This window comes from Odocoileus virginianus, chromosome 2 (assembly GCF_023699985.2).
Source record: "Odocoileus virginianus isolate 20LAN1187 ecotype Illinois chromosome 2, Ovbor_1.2, whole genome shotgun sequence".
NCBI classification, from domain to species: Eukaryota; Metazoa; Chordata; class Mammalia; order Artiodactyla; family Cervidae; genus Odocoileus; species Odocoileus virginianus.
In genome coordinates, this window is record NC_069675.1 from 5,259,439 (window position 1) to 5,277,909 (window position 18,471).

Below are 18,471 nucleotides of genomic sequence, written 5' to 3' on the forward strand. Positions count from 1 at the left end.
CCTTACTGAGATTATTTGAAATAATCTGTTTGAAGCTTAAACACCAAGGGCTAAAAATGTGGTGCTTATTTCTGTGTCTGGCTTAGTAATCTCAAGCCAGAAACCTATAAATCTATAGAGAAAGAGGGATATGAAGAGCAGCTTAGGCATACATATTGTGTTAGATATTATATATACTATTTCAGGATGTAAAAACATTACTTTTATCCTGCTGAGGGATAACAGTAAAGAAAAGAATAGAAATCAATTTATGTAACTAATTATCTACCTAAATACTAGAAATGAAATTACCATACTTTCTTTCTTTTTCTACTATAAATATTTAATTTCCATATTCAGAACTTGTTAACTCAGCCTTGAAGTTTTCATTCAACTTGCGGGGTGGGAGGGGAGAGACGGGGACTAAAGTGATATGTGAAATTCACTGCTTTCCCGTAAGATACTTTTCTCAGATTCTCTGCTTGTACTAAAAGATTAAAGTCTACTTACTGAAAAATACACACACACCTGAAGGAAAGTCACCTAAAAGATTTAGTTCTCAGAAGAAGCCATGCCATATTCTGGGGAAGGATCTACCTTTGATGAACACACACGCGCGCACACACACACACACACAGGAAAGTCCAGCTGGGCCGCCCACTCTGGCCCATGGAGGCAATTCTGAGAAGGACTCAGCAGCCTCTGCAGGCTGCATCTGTCCTGAGCACCAATATCATGACCAGCAGATGATCGGGGCACTCGGGAATAGCATGGATGTTCCCTCCTCACCCCAACATGAGCCCAGACAATGGGAGCCAGGCAAAGGCTTCATCCTGAACTTCCACAGCCAACCATACAACACAGCCATACAACTATTAACTGTTCAATTTTCCACCAAAGAGAGAAAGCTGTTAACATATGGAGGTTGTTGAAGAGGTATGGTTTCCCCATCACTGCTGATGCTGCAGCCTGCTCCCTCAGGATGACAGACAGCTTACATACTTGGCTCGTAGGGTCTCTAAAGTTACACCCTCCTATCCAAGGAATCCTCATCTCCACTGCTGTTAGGGACCACAAGAGGGGCTAAGTGACACATTTCAGAAAGTGGATGGACCAACCCATTACAGACCCTGAGCCTCTATTTCAGTGAACTGCAGAGACAGGCCAGCCTATCTCGTCAGTCAAGCTCCACTTCTGAATTACATAGCCAAAGTCCAGAATTTGGCTCACCACTATCAATTGCTTTTTTTATTCCAAAGGAACAGCTGGGTGTTTCTTCTTCCTGTTGTTGTTTGTTGTTCAGTCAGTAAGTCATTTCAGACTCTTTGCGACCCCATGGACTGCAACATGCCAGGCTTTCCTGTCCTTCAGTATCTCCTGGAGTTTGCTCAAACTCATATCCATTGAATCAGTGATGCCATCCAACCATCTCATCTTCTCTTGCCCCCTTCTCCTGCCTTCAATCTCTCCCAGCATCAGGGTCTTTTCTAATGAGTCAGCTCTTCACATCAGGTGGCCAAAGTATTGGAGCTTCAGCTTCAGCATCAGCCCTTCCAATGAATGTTCAGGATTGATTTCCTTTATGATAGCTTTTCCTCCAAGGGGCAAGCATCTTTTAATTTTGTGGCAGCAGTCACATTCACAGTGATTTTGGAGCCCAAGAAAATAAAATCTGTCACTGTTTCCACTTGGGGCCCAACACAGCAAACCACTGACTCTGAGAGCCTCCCCTCCTTGACTAGGGAGCTGTGCAAATCACCTGGCTATTCCGTTATCTGTATCATTATTGGTAGTCATTAAATAATGTTTTCTCCAAAGTAAGAGAAAATACATTAATTTGATGATAATAGTATAAACCTAAGCAATAACCAAACCCCTGCTTCCTTCTGATGGGTCTGATCTATCTCCATGCCCGGGGGCAGCTGTTTCCCTCTCACTTATTCCCTATCTAAAGGAGAAGTTACATAGAATCTAATGTTGCCTATTACAGGAAATGGTTAAATGCAATTGGATAACAATGGATTATGAGGTAGAAGGCAATATTCCAGCCACTAAAAGCACAAATGCAAAGTGCTGCCCCAAACAATAGGCTAAAAGCAACGGTGAGCACTTCCTCTGAGGGGGTCACGTGTGTCTCCAGGCTGCACAATTTAAACCAGTCACTATCATTCCTGAAAAGTCGGCTCTATTTTCCAAATCTGAAATAGTCACAATTGCTGAAGCCCAATCTGGCTTGCTCCTATCAGCTACACTCTTCCATGCCTATCTCAGAGAACGAAAATCTGTGTGTGTGTATGTGTGTGCATGCACACAAACCCTCATTAAGAAGATAAAGTAAATAAATTTCCCGCCAAGCTCACAATACACTCAAAGTCAACTGTGCTGTGTTTACTCACATAATCAGTCTCATCTGCACTTATTTTTCTAATGAAACAGGACTGGAAATTAAACATGGCTAAACAGCAGCTAAGTCTGACTGCCTAATGGACTCGGGCACTCTGCTGAGGGAGGGAAGGTCCCCCCAGAGGCTCTGAGCCCACCCTGGGTTCCACCTGGAGCTGAGCTGTGATTTCTTTTAGGACACTGGGAAAGGTGCAGTTTGCAACTATGGCCACAGGGTAGTGCAGTAATTCTGCAAATAGTTACCCCCTCCCCCATCACTGCCACCTCCCTGCCCCACCCCACCCCTAGTTACTTCTTAAAGAGAATGGGACCATTTGGTCTGAGTCCTGGGCACCGATAGGAACGTTTGTGAGATTCCTGAGAAACCCAGAGTATTTGTGAAACTCCAAATCCAGTCACTGTAAGCACTGGCTCCTAATGCAGGACTCTGTCTCTGAAGGGCTGACAAGAACTGTAAAGCTATAAAAAGTGATTAGCCTATTTATTACAAACTTTGTTTACTTAGGTTTTTATGTTTATTTCCCACTATATCCCCACTAGGATACAATTAACCACCCCCTCACTCATCAAAATTGTATTAGGAAGACTCATGAAAATAAAATAAATGCCGCATCAAAATGTAACCTCCCAGCACTGTGGAATTATAATGTTATCATGCAGAGCCTTCTCAAAACAAAGAGATGATGCAAAATTTTTAAAGAGCTTCTTTTCAAAGGAATGTGTATTCTTTTACTTCTTGCTACTCAAGGTTTGGTCTAAGGACCAGAAGTTCTATCTGGGAGCTGATTAAAATTGCAGACTCATAACCCTACCAGGGAAACGGGGTGTGCTGCAGTCCATGGGGTCCCAAAGAGTCAGACACGGCTGAGTGAGTGAACAACAGTAACAACCCTGCCCTGCACCTACTAAATCAGAATCTGTATTTTATCAAGATACAGCTTATCTAGACTTAGGTTAAAATTTGAGAAGCACTGGCCTGAGAGATAGGTAAATATATGGACTTTTGTACTTTAAAACTATTTTCTAAGCCCTTAGTCCCTCCTTCCTCAAGATATATTTTATAGAAAAATAAATATACCTTGAAATTCAAAAACAAAAGCAGACAGATTATTTCCCAGAACTGCTGATGATCAGCTAGAATAAAGCCTTTTGCTATCTAAACTGCCAGGTAACTAATTATCATTTCAATGAACGCTGACAGAAAATTTGGTCTGTCATTTCATAACTCAGGTAAACAGTGCAGGTATGACAAGAAAAATTTACCTAAGACTAACAGACTCCTATTACAACCTCCAGAGGGTTTTCAGAAACTAATTTCCTGTCCATAAAAAAGGAAAAATAGAATTATTTCAGTTCAAGTTAAGCACATAACTCTAAACTGAGTTGCTATGTTAGTGTGGTCACCAAATTACAGTCACTGTTGTTTACCTCAGCTAACAACGAGCCTCCTGGGAAGAAATTAATGTGAAGAAGACTAAGTACCCTCCACGCCTTTCCCCACATGTGAGTAGAGAAATTGCAAAGGGTAAAATACACAAGTGAACACAATTAATGACTTTGGCTCTCTTTGATTCCTGCTCGCATGTGATAGGAATGATCATAGAATTCTGAAGCTGGAAGGACTCACAGATAACTTCCTGCTGCCAGTCCGCTTACTCTGGAAACTCATTCTACAAAGTCCCTGGCAGGGGGTCTCAGCCTCCTAGGGACAGGTCGATACTCTCTGAGACAGCCTTGTCACTCACACCCACTGACCCTAATGACATCCTTGGACAAACCAGTGAAATAGCTGGGAACAGTCAGAGCCCCTATCATATCCCCAGGTATTTCATGTCCCCAGGTATTTCGTTTCCATAGACTAAAACCCATTAAGTTCCTCAGATGGTGTGGTACTCTCTCATCCTGGTATAACTGTGTTATTTTGTTTTTACTGAAACTAAATTATGATTAGCCTGACATAATTTAATGAGACCCACAGAGCCAAATGAAGTCATTTGATGTAATGGGTGGTAATTCAATACATTCTCAGTGAAACATCAAAGATTATGTAATGGTTAATATATCTACACGTTACTAGTACAGCTGTAAGGACGGACGTATTTGTCTGCTCAACCATGATGTACAACTAAGAAAAACTATTGACCTCTACTCAAAAAGGTCCCTGGGTCCTACTGCCAGGGACAGAACTCTGCACCAGATGGATGACCTGACCCAAAGTGACCTTTCTGTATCCGTCCCTGTTTATGATAAAGAGACATTTTGAAGGAAGTAAAAGGTATAAAAGAACTGTGTTTGGCATTCATGAAGCAATTGACACTTTCATTACTTAACATCACAACCTTATGAGGTAGGCCGGTATAAGTGCCGCCTTTTTATAAGTGATTAAACAAGACTGAGAATAGGAAATGAGAAAGATTGTGAGCTGCCCAGGGCCAAACAGAAAGCAAGGTTGGAGCCAGCTGAATTCAGAAACCTCAATTAAATTCCCAAACAAAAGAGAACAGGCAACACTAAAATAAGTTTTATGGGTTCCACTTTGAAACAAAACAAGGAAACATTATGTTATCATCAAATGATATTAAAATCATCTTTTATGGCCCTTATTTTGCCACCAAGGCTTTATTCCACCCCCCCCCCCAAAAAAAAATCCTGCATTTTTAGGGAGTTTTTTCTTAATTTGACTGTTATTTTAACCAAAATTATGCCAAAGGGCCTCGTTCAAGTTACTAAATTTAAAGTGCCATTGATTAGATCCATTCTGGTTCACAAGGACATTCTCCCGAAATAGACTTTTAGCATTTTATAACCCTCCTACATTTTCACAGAAGAGAATCTGGAACACAGGAAGGAATCATTTCCTCACACACAAGACTCATTTTCATCGTCATCAAAAGGCACTTGGTTAAAACCCTTGATTAAAGCCCGTATGCACATCTAGCGCGGATCCTCCCCATTATCCTGACACCCAGTTTGAGGACCCAGGGCCCTCAGCTTCAGCGCCCTGAATTAACCAGTCTCCCCCACCACCCCACCCTGGCTTCCTCCAAGATACACCACTCACGGAACCACAAGGGGACACACCCCTCGGCTCCCTGCGCTCAGCACTGCCCTGATTCCCACCTCTCACTGGCCACCAGCCCCTCCAAGGGCGCAGCCCTCCGGCCCTGGCCCCGGCCGCCACTCAGCTGTAACGTTCTCATCCCTGCACCGGGGAGGCCCTTTCCCACGCTCTGTGCCTGCGTGCTCTGGGCCAGTGATGGCCCCCGCAGCCACCCATCCTCCACCTTCGGCCAATGAGAAGGAGCGCGGCCAACAGGACTGCTCTGGTTCCGGCACGCCCGGGGCTCAGGCCACGCCCAGTGGAGGTGATGCTACCAGTTTCACCTCTCCTTCTGGTAAACTGCTTCCAACAGTACAGAAGGAATGGGGATAGGCCTGAGAATGTTTGCTCTGTTGGAGCTAGAGGAAAGGGCTGAGGGTCAAGATCAGGAATGAGGGGCCGTCTTCTGACCCTACCATGGGGGGAGCCTAAGGAGGCCTGGAAGAAGGTGATTGACTTTTAAGACAACCAAATGGGCCCCACGGCGCTCCTGGGGAGCCTTCGGCTTGGGGACTACGTGGTTAGTGGCTCCTCCGCCTGGCTCCCCGCCCCCCACAGGGGTGCAGTCCATCCCCAGCTGAGTTATTAGTAGTTAATAACTTCATCCGACAAGCTCCACGCTGTATTCCCGCCTTATTTCTAGTCACAGCTTTCCCCCTATAAGCACTTCCCTCCCTGTCACCTCCTTCTCCCGAAAGCCCACTTCTCCAGGACGCCTTTCACAGGCCCCTCTGCCCTGAAGGCCTCTCCCCCCACCGTTTGCTGTTGTTGTTAGTCGCTTAGTCGGTCCGACTCTTTTGTGACCCCATGGATTGTAGGCCCCAGGCTCCTCTGTCCTCGGGATTTCCCAGGCAAGAATACTGGAGTGGGCTGCCATTTCCTTCTCAACCCAGGGGATCTTATTGACCCAGGGATAGAACTCACGTCTCTGCTTTGGCAGGCGAGTTCTTGCCAGTGGAGCTACCAAGGAAGCCTGCCTCCCCCTCAACAGGGCAGCCTGGCTTATTCTCCTTCAAGTTCCCTACAAATCCAGTTTCCTTTGCATTACTACAGTAGATTTTATTTTTTTCCTCCTAAACTACAGGTTTCAACCCATGGATAAGGAATTTTTAAAAAATATAATATAAAATATCAAAGTGCCTCTCCCATAATGCAGGCAAGTGTTACTTGTGACAGTAGTTTCAGTTATGAGTCTGTGTGCACACAAATGATGTGGTGGATTGCAATGTTAAACATACTTGCTACTGTGAGTCATGGTAGAAAACGTTTGAAAGCAACTGCTCTCTGACACCTAACCTAGAGGCTGCCTAATGCTCTGTGAATGCTCATTGAACAAATTGATGAGTATGATACTATCCATTTATTACAACTTCAAAGGTTTCACTTGGAAAGAATATAAAGTAGAAAGCCTATTGGAACAAAAAGAAATGGATTCTGGGCCATGTGAAGCTATGGGGCGGAGGAGTAGGAGAGAGAGATCTGAATATTTACTATTTTAGTCCAACAGACTTTCTCCCCAGTAACTAACATGTGTCTATATTTAAGGGAGATTAGATACAATTTTGACTTAAGTTCACTGTGGAAAGCTTATCTCGGTCACCGAAACCACCTCATGATTACAGAGTTCTGAATCTTTAAAATATTTGGTATAGGTAATTCCACCATGACTCATAAAAGGATCTTTCAGAGACACCATGAAAGCCTTTGTTCCAGTTCTTTCTTTGCCCAAGATGCCGCTATGTCCTCTCAATACCCCACCCCCACCGTCTGTAAAAATCCCATTCATCTTTCAAGGCTTAGTTCAAAGGCCACCTTTTCCACGGAAGCCTTTTTTTTAAAACTCGATTTTTCCTCTTTCCCTCCTCCACCACCCACCCACCCTGGTCCCAAATATGGCCTTTTTCACTTGGGAATCACCAGTGTGGAAGCCTTTTTAATATGTGTTTTCTTGTCTCATCTCCACTAGACAATAGCACGCACAACTCACGGTCTACTCTTCTCTGCATCCCCTGTGGTAACCAGCACGAGCTCTTGTCTTTAAGAGATGATCAATACAATGTGTTAAGTGAATAAATGAAAGCAACTGTTACACCATTCAAAGGGATGGTCTTTATTTTAAAGGCCCTGTGGAATGGCATACATGGCCAGCAGCTGATCAAAAGCTCGTGGAGAATTGGAAAAAGAGGGGACGGAGGGGACAGAGGTGGAGTCTGAGAAGGGGCTTGGCTTCTCTAGGCATCTGCTCCTGGAAATTTACTGAATCCCCAGCTCTTCAGGGATTCAGCTCTAAGAATGAAGCCAGGGAGCTGGGGACAGGATGCATGCCTTCACCTGCTCCAAACTCTCCACTCCTGCTTCAAACCAGAAATGAGAAGTAGAAGTGGGAATAAGGGCAACCCTTCTCAACTTTAAGGTATGGCTGAAAAGAAAACTGAAACTGTTATTTGGATGATTCAGGTTCAAAATCTCCGCCCCCCCCCCACCTTGAAAAAAAAGAATGGGGGTTTCTGGAGGGGAGCGGAGGAGGGGAAAGGGTGTGCAAGGAAGCCGAGGAGATTAAATTCAACAGTACTGAGCTCTTTAGTTCATACTGTCTCTACAGTCATTTGGGGATGCTCCCAGTGACCACTAGACTAAACTAGCTCAGGTTCAAAGGCACAGTCACAACTAATAAACTGAAATTTGTTTTATTGGAAAATGATATCCAGCAGTGAAAACATTGTTTGTTAAAATCCCATTCTCTTTTGCCTTAGTACCTTCTCCCCCCACCAACTCCACCCCAAAGAACAGTGTTTTCCTAAAAGGGATTAAAGAAAGAAATTTTTAGTGGTCTCTATTTTAAATTTATATACATTTTATAAGCTAATTCAAATAGGGCAGCAGATGTAATTTCCTAAATCATGGTATTTTGTTTTCAAATCTTTAACTTTAAATTAATATAATTAAAGGCTCTGACCTTCTCTTTAATATTATAGCAGAATCTTCATCAAGATTTTGTTTTGTAATAAATTCCAGACCTGCCCTCATAAAATGGGAATACATCTGTAATACTTTAGAAAATACATTTGATTTAAAATCAGAAAAGTTGAGTTTTGAAATTAATGCTTGGTTTAAACATGGCTCCTCCACTTCAGGTCAGCTAATATTCCCAACCCTCAATTTCCCAATCTGTAAACTGGGAGTAAAAACAGTACTGGGTTGTTCCCTAAGGTTGTCGTGAAAATTAAATGAGTTAAGACATGTAATGTACTTAGAACAGAGTTTAAGGATGCTAAGTACGGGCACTATACTTAGAGCATGTGTCTGGTAAATGTTAGCTTAAAAATTCTGCTGCCATTTGTTTTATGATCTCAGTAAAGTCATTCTACAGTTCAAGGCCTCTATTTCCTTATCTGTAGAATGGGACTACTACCACTTACCACTTCTGGGATTGTTATGAGATTCAAGTAAGGAAACAATGGATATGAAAATGTTTTGACCCATAGAAAGTACTCAAATGTTAGCTATTTGGGGTCACCTATAAGCTTAAAAGTAAACTTAAAAACAGAAAAATGTAAAAGTCAACCATTAAACTGAGTTAGCAAATAGCATCCATTCCATGTTAGAAATGTATACTTAAAGAGTTTGGTTTTGCCTTAACTGATCAGAAATATGTAAGCTCTTAGAAGATGTAACTTCTGCATATGCAAACTATAAATGCTCCCTCAGTCATGCCAAAGTGTTCTACTATGAAAGCAAGAAAGCCTGCACAGCTTCATAAGCCAAAGAGAAACTGATGGATTGATTAAAATTTGACTGCATGTACAGCAACTTAAAAAAAAAAAAAGCTTATTTTTTAATTTTTTTAAATAATAAAAGTACTGTAGCTAATGTAAATTTTAAGTCAATTCAACAGACATTTTTTGTGTAACTGTGCTCCAGGTAACTCAGCCAGAAACTATAAAGATGCAGAGGAAAAGAGAGCTTAGGCATGTGTTGGAAAAGTCACAGATTATGACTGATAATTTCAAAATATCCCGTGTAAGAGTCAAAAGGGGGCTTCAGTTTTGAGTCAGCAAGCAGACAAGCAGCCCAAAACCCCACCAAAACAAAAAGTTCTTTCCTCTGACTGACAAACTGCCTTTTAAAAGCAAAAGTCATTTTTAAAGCAGTTTCTATCTCCAAACCTACTGAATTAGTGCCAGAAACCAACATTTCAAAGTGTAAACCTGTAAAGTAATAAGTATCTATAAATGAAAGACTGAAAAAACCCCAGAAGCAACAACACAGTAATTAGTGACTTTTATAGAGTAATAACATGTTTCATATTCTTTCTACACTGACTCTCTGAAGTTTCCAGTGTAATATATAAAACTTTTATTACATTAGGGCCCATCCTTGTGTATTTTATGGGTGCCAGCATTATGCAGAGCAAGCTGCACTTACTCAACCTCGGATCTCCTATAAGAAACTAGGAGAAATGCACTAGCTTTGTGTCCAGTTTAGTTAGTTACACCTGGTTTTAGACGGAGTAGTCACTGGAAGCATGAAGCAAGGGAAACATACACATATCCACAAATCATCTATATGATCTATAAATCAAATAGCAGTTTAGCTTTAAAACTGCACACTGCATATTCATGTGCACACCACTTGCAGTTTTAGACACATGTGAACTCTTTACTGAATTAAAGAAGAAAAGGGAGGGGTGGGGGAAACCAAAGCTCAGCTCTACAATGAGCCATTTCCAGAGGCAGAACAGAATGCAGTTAATACGCTTGTTCCACAGATGTTCATTCCCTAAATATTAAACATAACACAAGTTCCTCCAGGAATATGCAGGCAGTAATTTTACCACCTGAATAGGGCTGGTTGGAAACATTTAGGAGATGGGGGGAGGCGGTGGATAAGAGGGATGTGGAAGCAGCCAATGGGATTTTTAACACACCCGAAACTAGAATTAAACTGTTTCCAGCGGCGCTTTACCTACAGCAGCTCCTCAATGTGAGAAGCCCGAGCCACAGAGGGCTTCCGCCAGGCCGCCCGCTCCCCAAGCTGCGAGCTGTGAGCGAGGAATAAGGGGACACACGGGGCGCCCGTGGGCTGGAGCGGGGACAGGAGGAGTGTGGCCAGGGGAGGTGTGAAGAAAGTGCCCACAGGGATTGCGAACCTCGAGGAAATGAGTCTCCCAAGGCCGGGGCCTCCGGAATTCCCGCACGGAGAAGCACTCGCCCCACTGCCCTCGGGTTCACTTTCTATCTCGGGTGGGAGTGGGTGGGAGAGACAGAAAGGATGCGGCCGCCAGGACCCGGCGCAGGCAGGCGGGAGGCTGGAGCATCCTCTAAGGGCACTTGGCTGCAGCCTCAACTCCAGGGGGTCGCTGATGTGACGACGGGGTGCGCAAACGGAGGGAAGGGAGGTGAGAAGTGCGGGGGCGGCGTGGGGGAACCGAGGGGTGGATCCCCGGCACTAGTGACACGTTCTAGAAATCGGTGCATTATCAAGGCTGCGCTCTGCCCCTGGCTCCCCAGATCACCGGCCCCGGGGCTGGGGGCCAACAGCACCGTGCGGAGGAGACGGGAAAGGGGGCCGAGAAGACAAGCGGGCGGCGGGGCCTCCCCCCGGGGGAGACGGGAAGGAGCCACCGCGGCGGGCGCCCCGGACCCTCCCCGCCCCCACGGTGGCTGGTAGCCGGAACCCCCGACCCAGGTGAGGACGCGCGGGCCGCCACGGTCTCCCCTCGCCGCTCGCGCCCGCCCAAGCGGCGGGCACAGGGGACTCACCACAGCGACTCGAGGTCCCATTCCTGGAGCAGGGCTAAGTCGAAGCTGTCCATGGTGGGAGGTGTCAGCGCCGCCGCCGCCGTCGCCGCCGCCGCCGAGGATCGGGCCGCCCGCGCGCTGCAACGAAAGGCGCCGCTCAAGGTGCATCCCGGCCGCGCCGGAGGGGCCACCGCCCGCCCGCCGCCCTCCCCCGGCTCGGGGCTCCCGGCGCCCCCCTCCCGCCTCGAGGCTGGCCCGGCGGCTGGCGGCGGCCAGCGCACTCACCCGCTCGCCAGCTCGCGCAGGCACACTCCGCAGAGAGCGGCGCGATCGCCGCCGCCGCCGCCGCCGCCGCGTCCTCCTCCCCCCTACCCCGCCCGCCCCGCGCCCGCCCCTCCTCCCGCCCTCGCGGCGGCCCGGCCCGGCCCGGCCCGCTGCAGCCGCCGCCGCTCCGAGCCCGCCCGCCCGCCTTTCTCCTCCGGGAGGCGCGTGTGCGCGGGCGAGGCCGAGACGCGCGCGCGCCGTGAGCCCCGCGCCGCGCCCGCCCCGCGCGCCCCTGCGCTCCCCGCGCGGCTCCCCTGGGTCCCGACCGCTAGCAGGCCGCGCCACCCCGCCCGCCCCGACCCCCGCGTACCGCTCCGCGCCGCGACCCCGGCCTCCCGGGGGCGCCCGGCGCGATCCGGCCAGCCGGGCCGAGGGGCGGGCGGCGGCGCGGAGGGTCGGAGATGCACAGCTCGTCCGGGGCTGCCGCATCTTCTGCCCTTGCCCCGCCCGCCGCCCCCCCCTCACCCCCGGATGCACACACTTCTTGGGGGGTCCGGTCTTCAGCTGATCCGGCCGGGCGCTCCCCGCCGCGGGCCGGGCGTTGGGGCGGCTGCCGACCTGAGTGGGTGCTGGGAGATGTCCTGGCCGCTCCAGGCGCGGAGCGAGTTGGCGGTGCAGCCTGCAGTAGCGCCGTAAACAAACCGCTTAAAATATCTGGAGCCAGTAAGTTACGTTAAATCAAGGGGGTCGGGGATGAAACCTCTTCTGAGGGGACCTGCAGTTTGAGGAAGGTACCCCCATCCCCAGTGCTCCAGCTGGCCGGACCCTGGAAACCCATCTCCTTTCTATTTCTTTCAGGGAAGGCGGACAGGCCTCTGGGGGTTGACTGCAAACTTCCAGCCCTATCTTCTGTCTGACAGAAGAATGAAAAGAGTGTCACTGTGGCTCTTAAAAACCCAAGTTCTTATTATTATTACTACTTCCTGGATTTTAAAGATCACTTCCCCCTCCCTTGCTTTTGTGTAAGTGATGAGAAGCCGGCGTCTCCATCAGCGCCCTAGCCCTGTTTGTTTCTCTATAGCTGGCCAAAACCCAGAACCTCTCTTTTGTCTCCTGACTCTCCTGTCCTCCTGGCCACAGCGCTGGGAGCCTGGCCCAAGCTCCCAAAGACTTCCTGGAGACAGCAGTACAGGGCAGAGTAAGACCCATCCCTTGCACCCAACCCCCCAAGGCCCTACCATAGGGAGTCTTCTGACACGCTCCCCTTTTGTTCATTCTAGACAAGAGGAACCACTCCCGGAGGCTGCCAGAAATCTAGACCCTTGGGTAGAAGTCAGTCACAGGATCCCTCCATCTGGAGGCAAGCCTAGGAATTATACCCTCCTCACCTCCCTGACCTCTGAATGAGGATTAACAAACTAAGTCCGGAGCACATGCAGGAGAAGAAAGGACCAGGGAGAATTCTTTCCTGTTTGGGGTTGGATTACAAAAACGCTCAGCCCCCTGCTGCCTTCCCCCAGCTCCGATGTAGTCCTTCCTTTATTAGCATCCATAACTAATGTGCAGAAGGTAAAACAGTAAAGGAAGGCAGAGTCTGACAGAAAGGAATTTCCCTCAACACAGTTTGAGGGAAAAGAATTGTTATTTTACAAGCTGATAATTCCCAGCCCCTAAAGACCTCCCTCATTAGTTGAAGGTAGTAACAAGGCTAGGAGGAACAAAGAGAATGTGAATATGGGGGAACACATAGGTGTGAAGCACTCTTCCCAGGACCCAGTCCAGGGTGTATTTGGAGAGACTGGGAGGGAGGGGGAATCTGTCTTCTCAACGTCTCCTTAGCATAAGCCTTGCTGCAAATGTTTGCTCTGGCAAAAGTGAGATGGCTGAAGCATCCAAACAGTGTTCCCAGGAACAAAGGCGGAGGGGCGAGGGGCATTGTGGAGGGTGGAGGAGAACTCAAGAAAACAGCCCCGCTCTGGAACAGCTGCAAGTTCCACTCCCCAACAAGAGGAGCGTCCTGTCCCTGGGCTAAGGGCTGCCGGCTGCGTGCCGGGAAGCTTCTCCAGAAAGACCTCCCACCCTTCTCAGGGATCTGACTTCCCTTCCCTTCCCTTCCCTTCCCTTCCCTTCCCTTCCCACATGTCTGTTTATACAGTGGAGGAAGGCTGAAGAACAAACAGAACCATGTTTACTGGGACTCCCATCCTGGGCCTAAGCTCAGGATACAGAATTGCCCACACCATGGAAGCTTAGGATAGATGGACGATCCTGGAAAAGGGAAAGGAGAAAGCCTTAGGGGTAAGGAGCTGGCAGAGTGGTTCCCTCATAAAAGACCTCTTCCCCCAAAGCCACAGAGGAATGGTTAGATAGATTTCTATTTGAATTTAAACACGGAGTCTCTCGTGCTCATGCGTGGGTAAATTTGAACCTAAAGCAATTTCACTGTGGGTAGTAGGCATTTTTTTCTTCAGGAATAGCTCATGTTTTCAGTCTGGGGCCTCTAACACAGGGGAAGTTACATGAACACTTTTATTTCCAGTTTTTGTGTATAGTCTCCAGTGGGACAATAAGGCCTTTTGAAAAAACTCAAATAGTATTGTATCAATAGATGCCAGTTTGCTAAGTTGTCATGGAAAGAAATTTATATCATTCACAGGTAAAATGTAGAACAGTTAATGAGAGCTTTTATAGTGTGGTCTTATTATTATTATTATTTATCAGGTTTATTAAGCTGTTCTTACTATCCTCCAGCCAGTGGTATGTTTTGGTACACATACCAAAGCAAGCACTTATGTCAAAATGCTCAATCCTTAGTAAAAAGCACCAAAAAGTGTGTGTGGGGGGGGGGTGGGGGGGGGCGGGGGAGAGTGGGGAGGGTGGTGCTTGGACACCCTGGGATTCAAATGCCAGAACTAAAAGGAAGGATTTTTTTTTTTTTTTTTTGTAAAGGAGTAAGAGATAACCTTTGTTAAAAATAAAAATAAATTGGTATTTCCTATGAAGCTGATATAGTTTCTGTGCATAGTAAAGGCTGTCAGGCTGGAGGGACTTCTCTCTCTCTGGAGATAAATGAGACACTACTACAGAAAGCTCAACAAAAGCGCCCAGCTTCAGAGAGCAGCCGGGGGAGGCAGCTACGTGAGAGGGGCTGCTGGCATCCTAGGTCAGGTTTGTTTGTTTAGGCCACATCTCTGAATGAAAAGGACTCAGAAATGAATCCCACTCAGTCTGGGGCAGGCATTCAAGGGGACTTAGCTAGGGCCTCACCTACATTCTGCCAGCCTAGAACTGGAAACCTCCTAAACAGACCCAGAAGTAAACCTGTGGTATCCAACTAAGATCACCTTTTGGATACGAATTGAGAGAAAAGAGCCTTTACATGGCTTTATTAATTCAGGCCTTATTCTGAAGACCTGGCTGCAGCTCAGAGGTCTTTTGTGACCAGGTGGGAGTTTTCCTTTTCCGATCCCACCATTCCTCTGGAAGGATATGCCTGGCCAAAAGTCAGTGGTGCAGGTGGTCCTGCAGGAAGGTGGTGGGCACCCTGCCCCGCCTCCGCCAGCACTGTTTTCACCACAGCCTCCCTCCTGTTTCGGCCAGACTGTGGATGGCACCGGCGTGCGGTGATCAGTCTGTGTCTCCTTCCTGAGGCTTCTTGGATGCTTGTGTTTGTCTGTAGGGATGGCAGGATCAGCCCTCTAGGCATTCTGCTTGCAAATGACATGCTAACATGTCAAGCCTCCCCAGACAGCTCCAGTTTTAATCCACCTGGGAGTTCAAGAGTCCTCCGGGCTTTCCTCTCCACTGCTATCTTAGAGTGGCTCTAGCTTGGGATCTGAGGTGCCTTTCTTTTTCTATCTTTTTCATCATTCACCGGGTCCTGAGCAGATGGTGTGGCTGTGCTGGCTGTCATCACTCTTCCTATGTTTCCATGGAAACCTGGGGCATAGGGACCATCTCTGCCTTGGGCTCTCTGGCAGTATCCTCTGGCCCCTCCCCCTTGCCTGCCCACGTTCTGAAGAGTTGGAGAATCTTCAGCCAGGGTCATTTCCGAGATCATCTAAGGACATACTCCCCAGGAATGGTTGAGAACTGACTAGAAAAGGGATGGGAGGAGAGGGAATGCCAGTACCCCAGTTGTGTGGCCGAGGCCAGTTTGCAGTAGGGGCATATTCAGACTATCTGTCCCTTCAGCCAGATTCCATAATGGCTGATTATTGCCCACATGTCAAAAGAGATGCGCCTAAGCTTGTCTCTGCTCATCAGGCAGCAGATATGTAATGAGTGTAACAATGTTACTGATAGTTTACCTTTAACTGACATTCTGCCCCCTCCCTGAGCAGCCTTCTGGATTTTTTTTTTTTTAAACAAACCATGTTTTCCCTAAGGAATGTACCTTCCTCAAAGTTTCCAACATCCTCCTGCCTACATAATTCACTTATATAGCTACTAAGACATTAATTAGATTCAGAAGTCTGTGGAAACAGCAGAGCTGGGCAGGTCAGAGGCCAGGCAGGGCAGAGAAAAGAGTGGGGGAAATGACCCTTGGGAGAAGGGAGGGAAGCAGAGGGAAATTTTTCATGCCATTCAAGTACCAAACAAGGCAATTTCAAAATGTGGACAACTACTATAACATTGTTTAGAGAATTAAAGTAGTGCCAATTAAAGATTACTTTTATTAAAAAAAATTGATTTCCATAAGAATTCTATGGATATACGTCTTCAGTGTTGTTCAGTTACAAAGTTGTATCCGACTCTTTGCAACTCCATGGACTGCAGAACTCCAGGCTTCCCTGTCCTTCACTCTTCTGGAGTTTGCTCAAACTCATGTCCATTGAGTCAGTGATTCCATCCAACCATCTCATCCTTTTTGTTGTTAGTTGCTCCTTATACATCTGCTACAAAAGACTATTGTGTCTGAAGCTCACCACAAATTTTTTTTAAAAAAAGAAACAAAGCCTGTGTACTGAAAATGAAAATGCAGACAGAAAAAGCATAGGCAATTCAAAAAGTGGATCAGAAAAGTAATTCCTATCACATTTCATGTATTTCATGCCATGCTGACCTACTTGGGGGATAACCCCTTTATTTGTGATACGAGAAGATCCCTTGGTACTGCTAACAAGAACCAACCGTCCTGCCTTAAAATTTAATATTCCCACTGGCTCTTTGTTGTGCTTCTTTGAGATGTGCACTGACCATTGTGTAAAGATTCAAGGACTCTAAACCTTTGAGAATGTGTGCATGCAACTCTTTGCAACCCTATGGACTGCAGCCCACCAGGCTTCTCTGTCCATGGGATTCCCCAAACAAGAACACTGGAGTGGGTTGTGATGCTCTCCTCCAGGGGATCTTTCTGACCCAGGGATTGAACCTGCATCTCTTGCATTTCCTGCATTGGTGGGTGGGTTCTTTACCACTAGCGCTATCTGGGAGGATGGCCAACACTTCTATATTATGATATACTGGGTTCTATCAATTCTGTGTATTCCTCCTAAAACCACATGAGGTACGTTACCATTGTTTTTGTTTTACAGATGAGTAAAAAAGAACAGCTATGTGTCACAAACAAAACGCAGATTGGATCTAGTGACCAAGGCTGGGTTGGACATTTTTGTCTCTAACAGCCCTAAAATGTTGGAGTTCTATCTTCAGCTGTCCTCCTGAGCAATGCCAGACAGAAATCTCTGGAGGACAGCAGGGGAGCCATAAATCTTCTCCTGTGTAAATGGAGGCCCTCCTCCTTGGTTTAAACAAATCTCAAGGTGTTGGCCTGTTCCCAACAGGAGCACCTCTGTTTGGTTAGGTGTTGACAGACAGCAAGAGTAGCGTCCAGGAGGAGGAGATGCAGCTCAGGTCTAGGGGGAAACGTGGTAAGGAAGCCATGACATGACTGCATGTCAGACTCTTTTCTCCGGGGCACCAGAGAGCATTCACGTGTAGAGCTAATGATCCCCACAGAGCCTCAGAGGACACTGAGGTCACAAGTGGGCCAGTTCTGGCTCATGTCCTAAAGACAGAGAAATTTCAAATATACGTCTTGACAGTTAAACATTGATGGGCCAAGGACAGCAGTATAAGATCCTCACAAAGTCCATCAGGCAGCAGCATCTCCAAACCTCAAAGTTCATAGCAGAAGTGCTCTCGCCTAGAACTAGAAGACACAGAGAGAGCAGGGCACCTCATTGGGAGCTTGGAGCAAACACGTGATGGTGGTCGCTGCTAGTTGCCTACCCAGTATCTATCTGCCCTCTTTGTCACTAAGAAAACCAAAGTTTGGGGAAGTGATGAGCCAGGTGAAATAATTATATTTTCTAGGTGCTCTCGCAGCAAGAACTGGGCATGGAACACAGCTCAAGCCAATGAGACAGAAGCCTAAGCCGGCTGGAACTTCTTGGCAAGTTTCACTTTCCTGGAGTAGGCAGACTTTTATCCTCTAGGTCACTTCTTTCTTCTTTCTTCCAGAATGCAATTGCAGGCCTGAGATAGAACTGCTACCTTGGACCCTGCAGGCAAAACCCACAAGCTAAAGTTGGCAGATCTGAAGTTAGAAGGAGGCCATGCCCTTGTTGGTGTCTTCACATAACTGTGCCATCTTTGAACCACCACCTAGCTCAAGACTTTTGGGGACAAAACAAGACTGTATTTGGCTGAACCACTATAATCATGTTTTGACTGTTACAGTAAGGTCTATGAGATGTCCCAGACGATGTGCCCCATGGGCTTCCCAAGTGGCTCAGTGGTAAAGGATCCACCTGCCAATACAGGAGACACAGGAAACTGGAGTTTGATCCCTGGGTCGGGACGATCCCCTGGAGAAGGAAATGGCAATCCACTCCAGTATTCTCGCCAAGAAAGTCCCATGGACAGAGGGGCCTGGTGGGTTACAGTCCATGGGGTTGCAAAGAGTTGGACACGGCTGAGTGCACACACACACACACACACACACACACACACACTTGCCCCAAAGGCAAAGCCTATATT

The 18,471-nt window shown here is 47.1% G+C and overlaps 1 protein-coding gene across 10 annotated transcripts in view; it reads right to left on the minus strand.

Moving 5' to 3' along the window:
* Positions 1 to 12,406, minus strand: part of AFF3 (ALF transcription elongation factor 3) — a 578,695-nt gene extending 566,289 nt beyond the window's left edge. For 8 of the 10 annotated variants that reach the window (XM_070474933.1, XM_070474952.1, XM_070474946.1 and 5 more), the window contains exons 1-2: positions 11,858 to 11,997; positions 11,245 to 11,361 (exon numbers count right to left, since the gene is read on the minus strand). In XM_070474933.1, the coding sequence (XP_070331034.1) occupies positions 11,245 to 11,361; positions 11,858 to 11,976 (236 nt within the window). In that variant the 5' untranslated portion in view covers positions 11,977 to 11,997. Of the gene's footprint in view, positions 1 to 11,244; positions 11,362 to 11,508; positions 11,600 to 11,857; positions 11,998 to 12,028 lie in introns of those variants that run through there. The other 2 variants (XM_070474966.1, XM_070474959.1) reach the window with 2 other exon arrangements.
* Between the last annotated feature and the right edge of the window lie 6,065 nt (positions 12,407 to 18,471).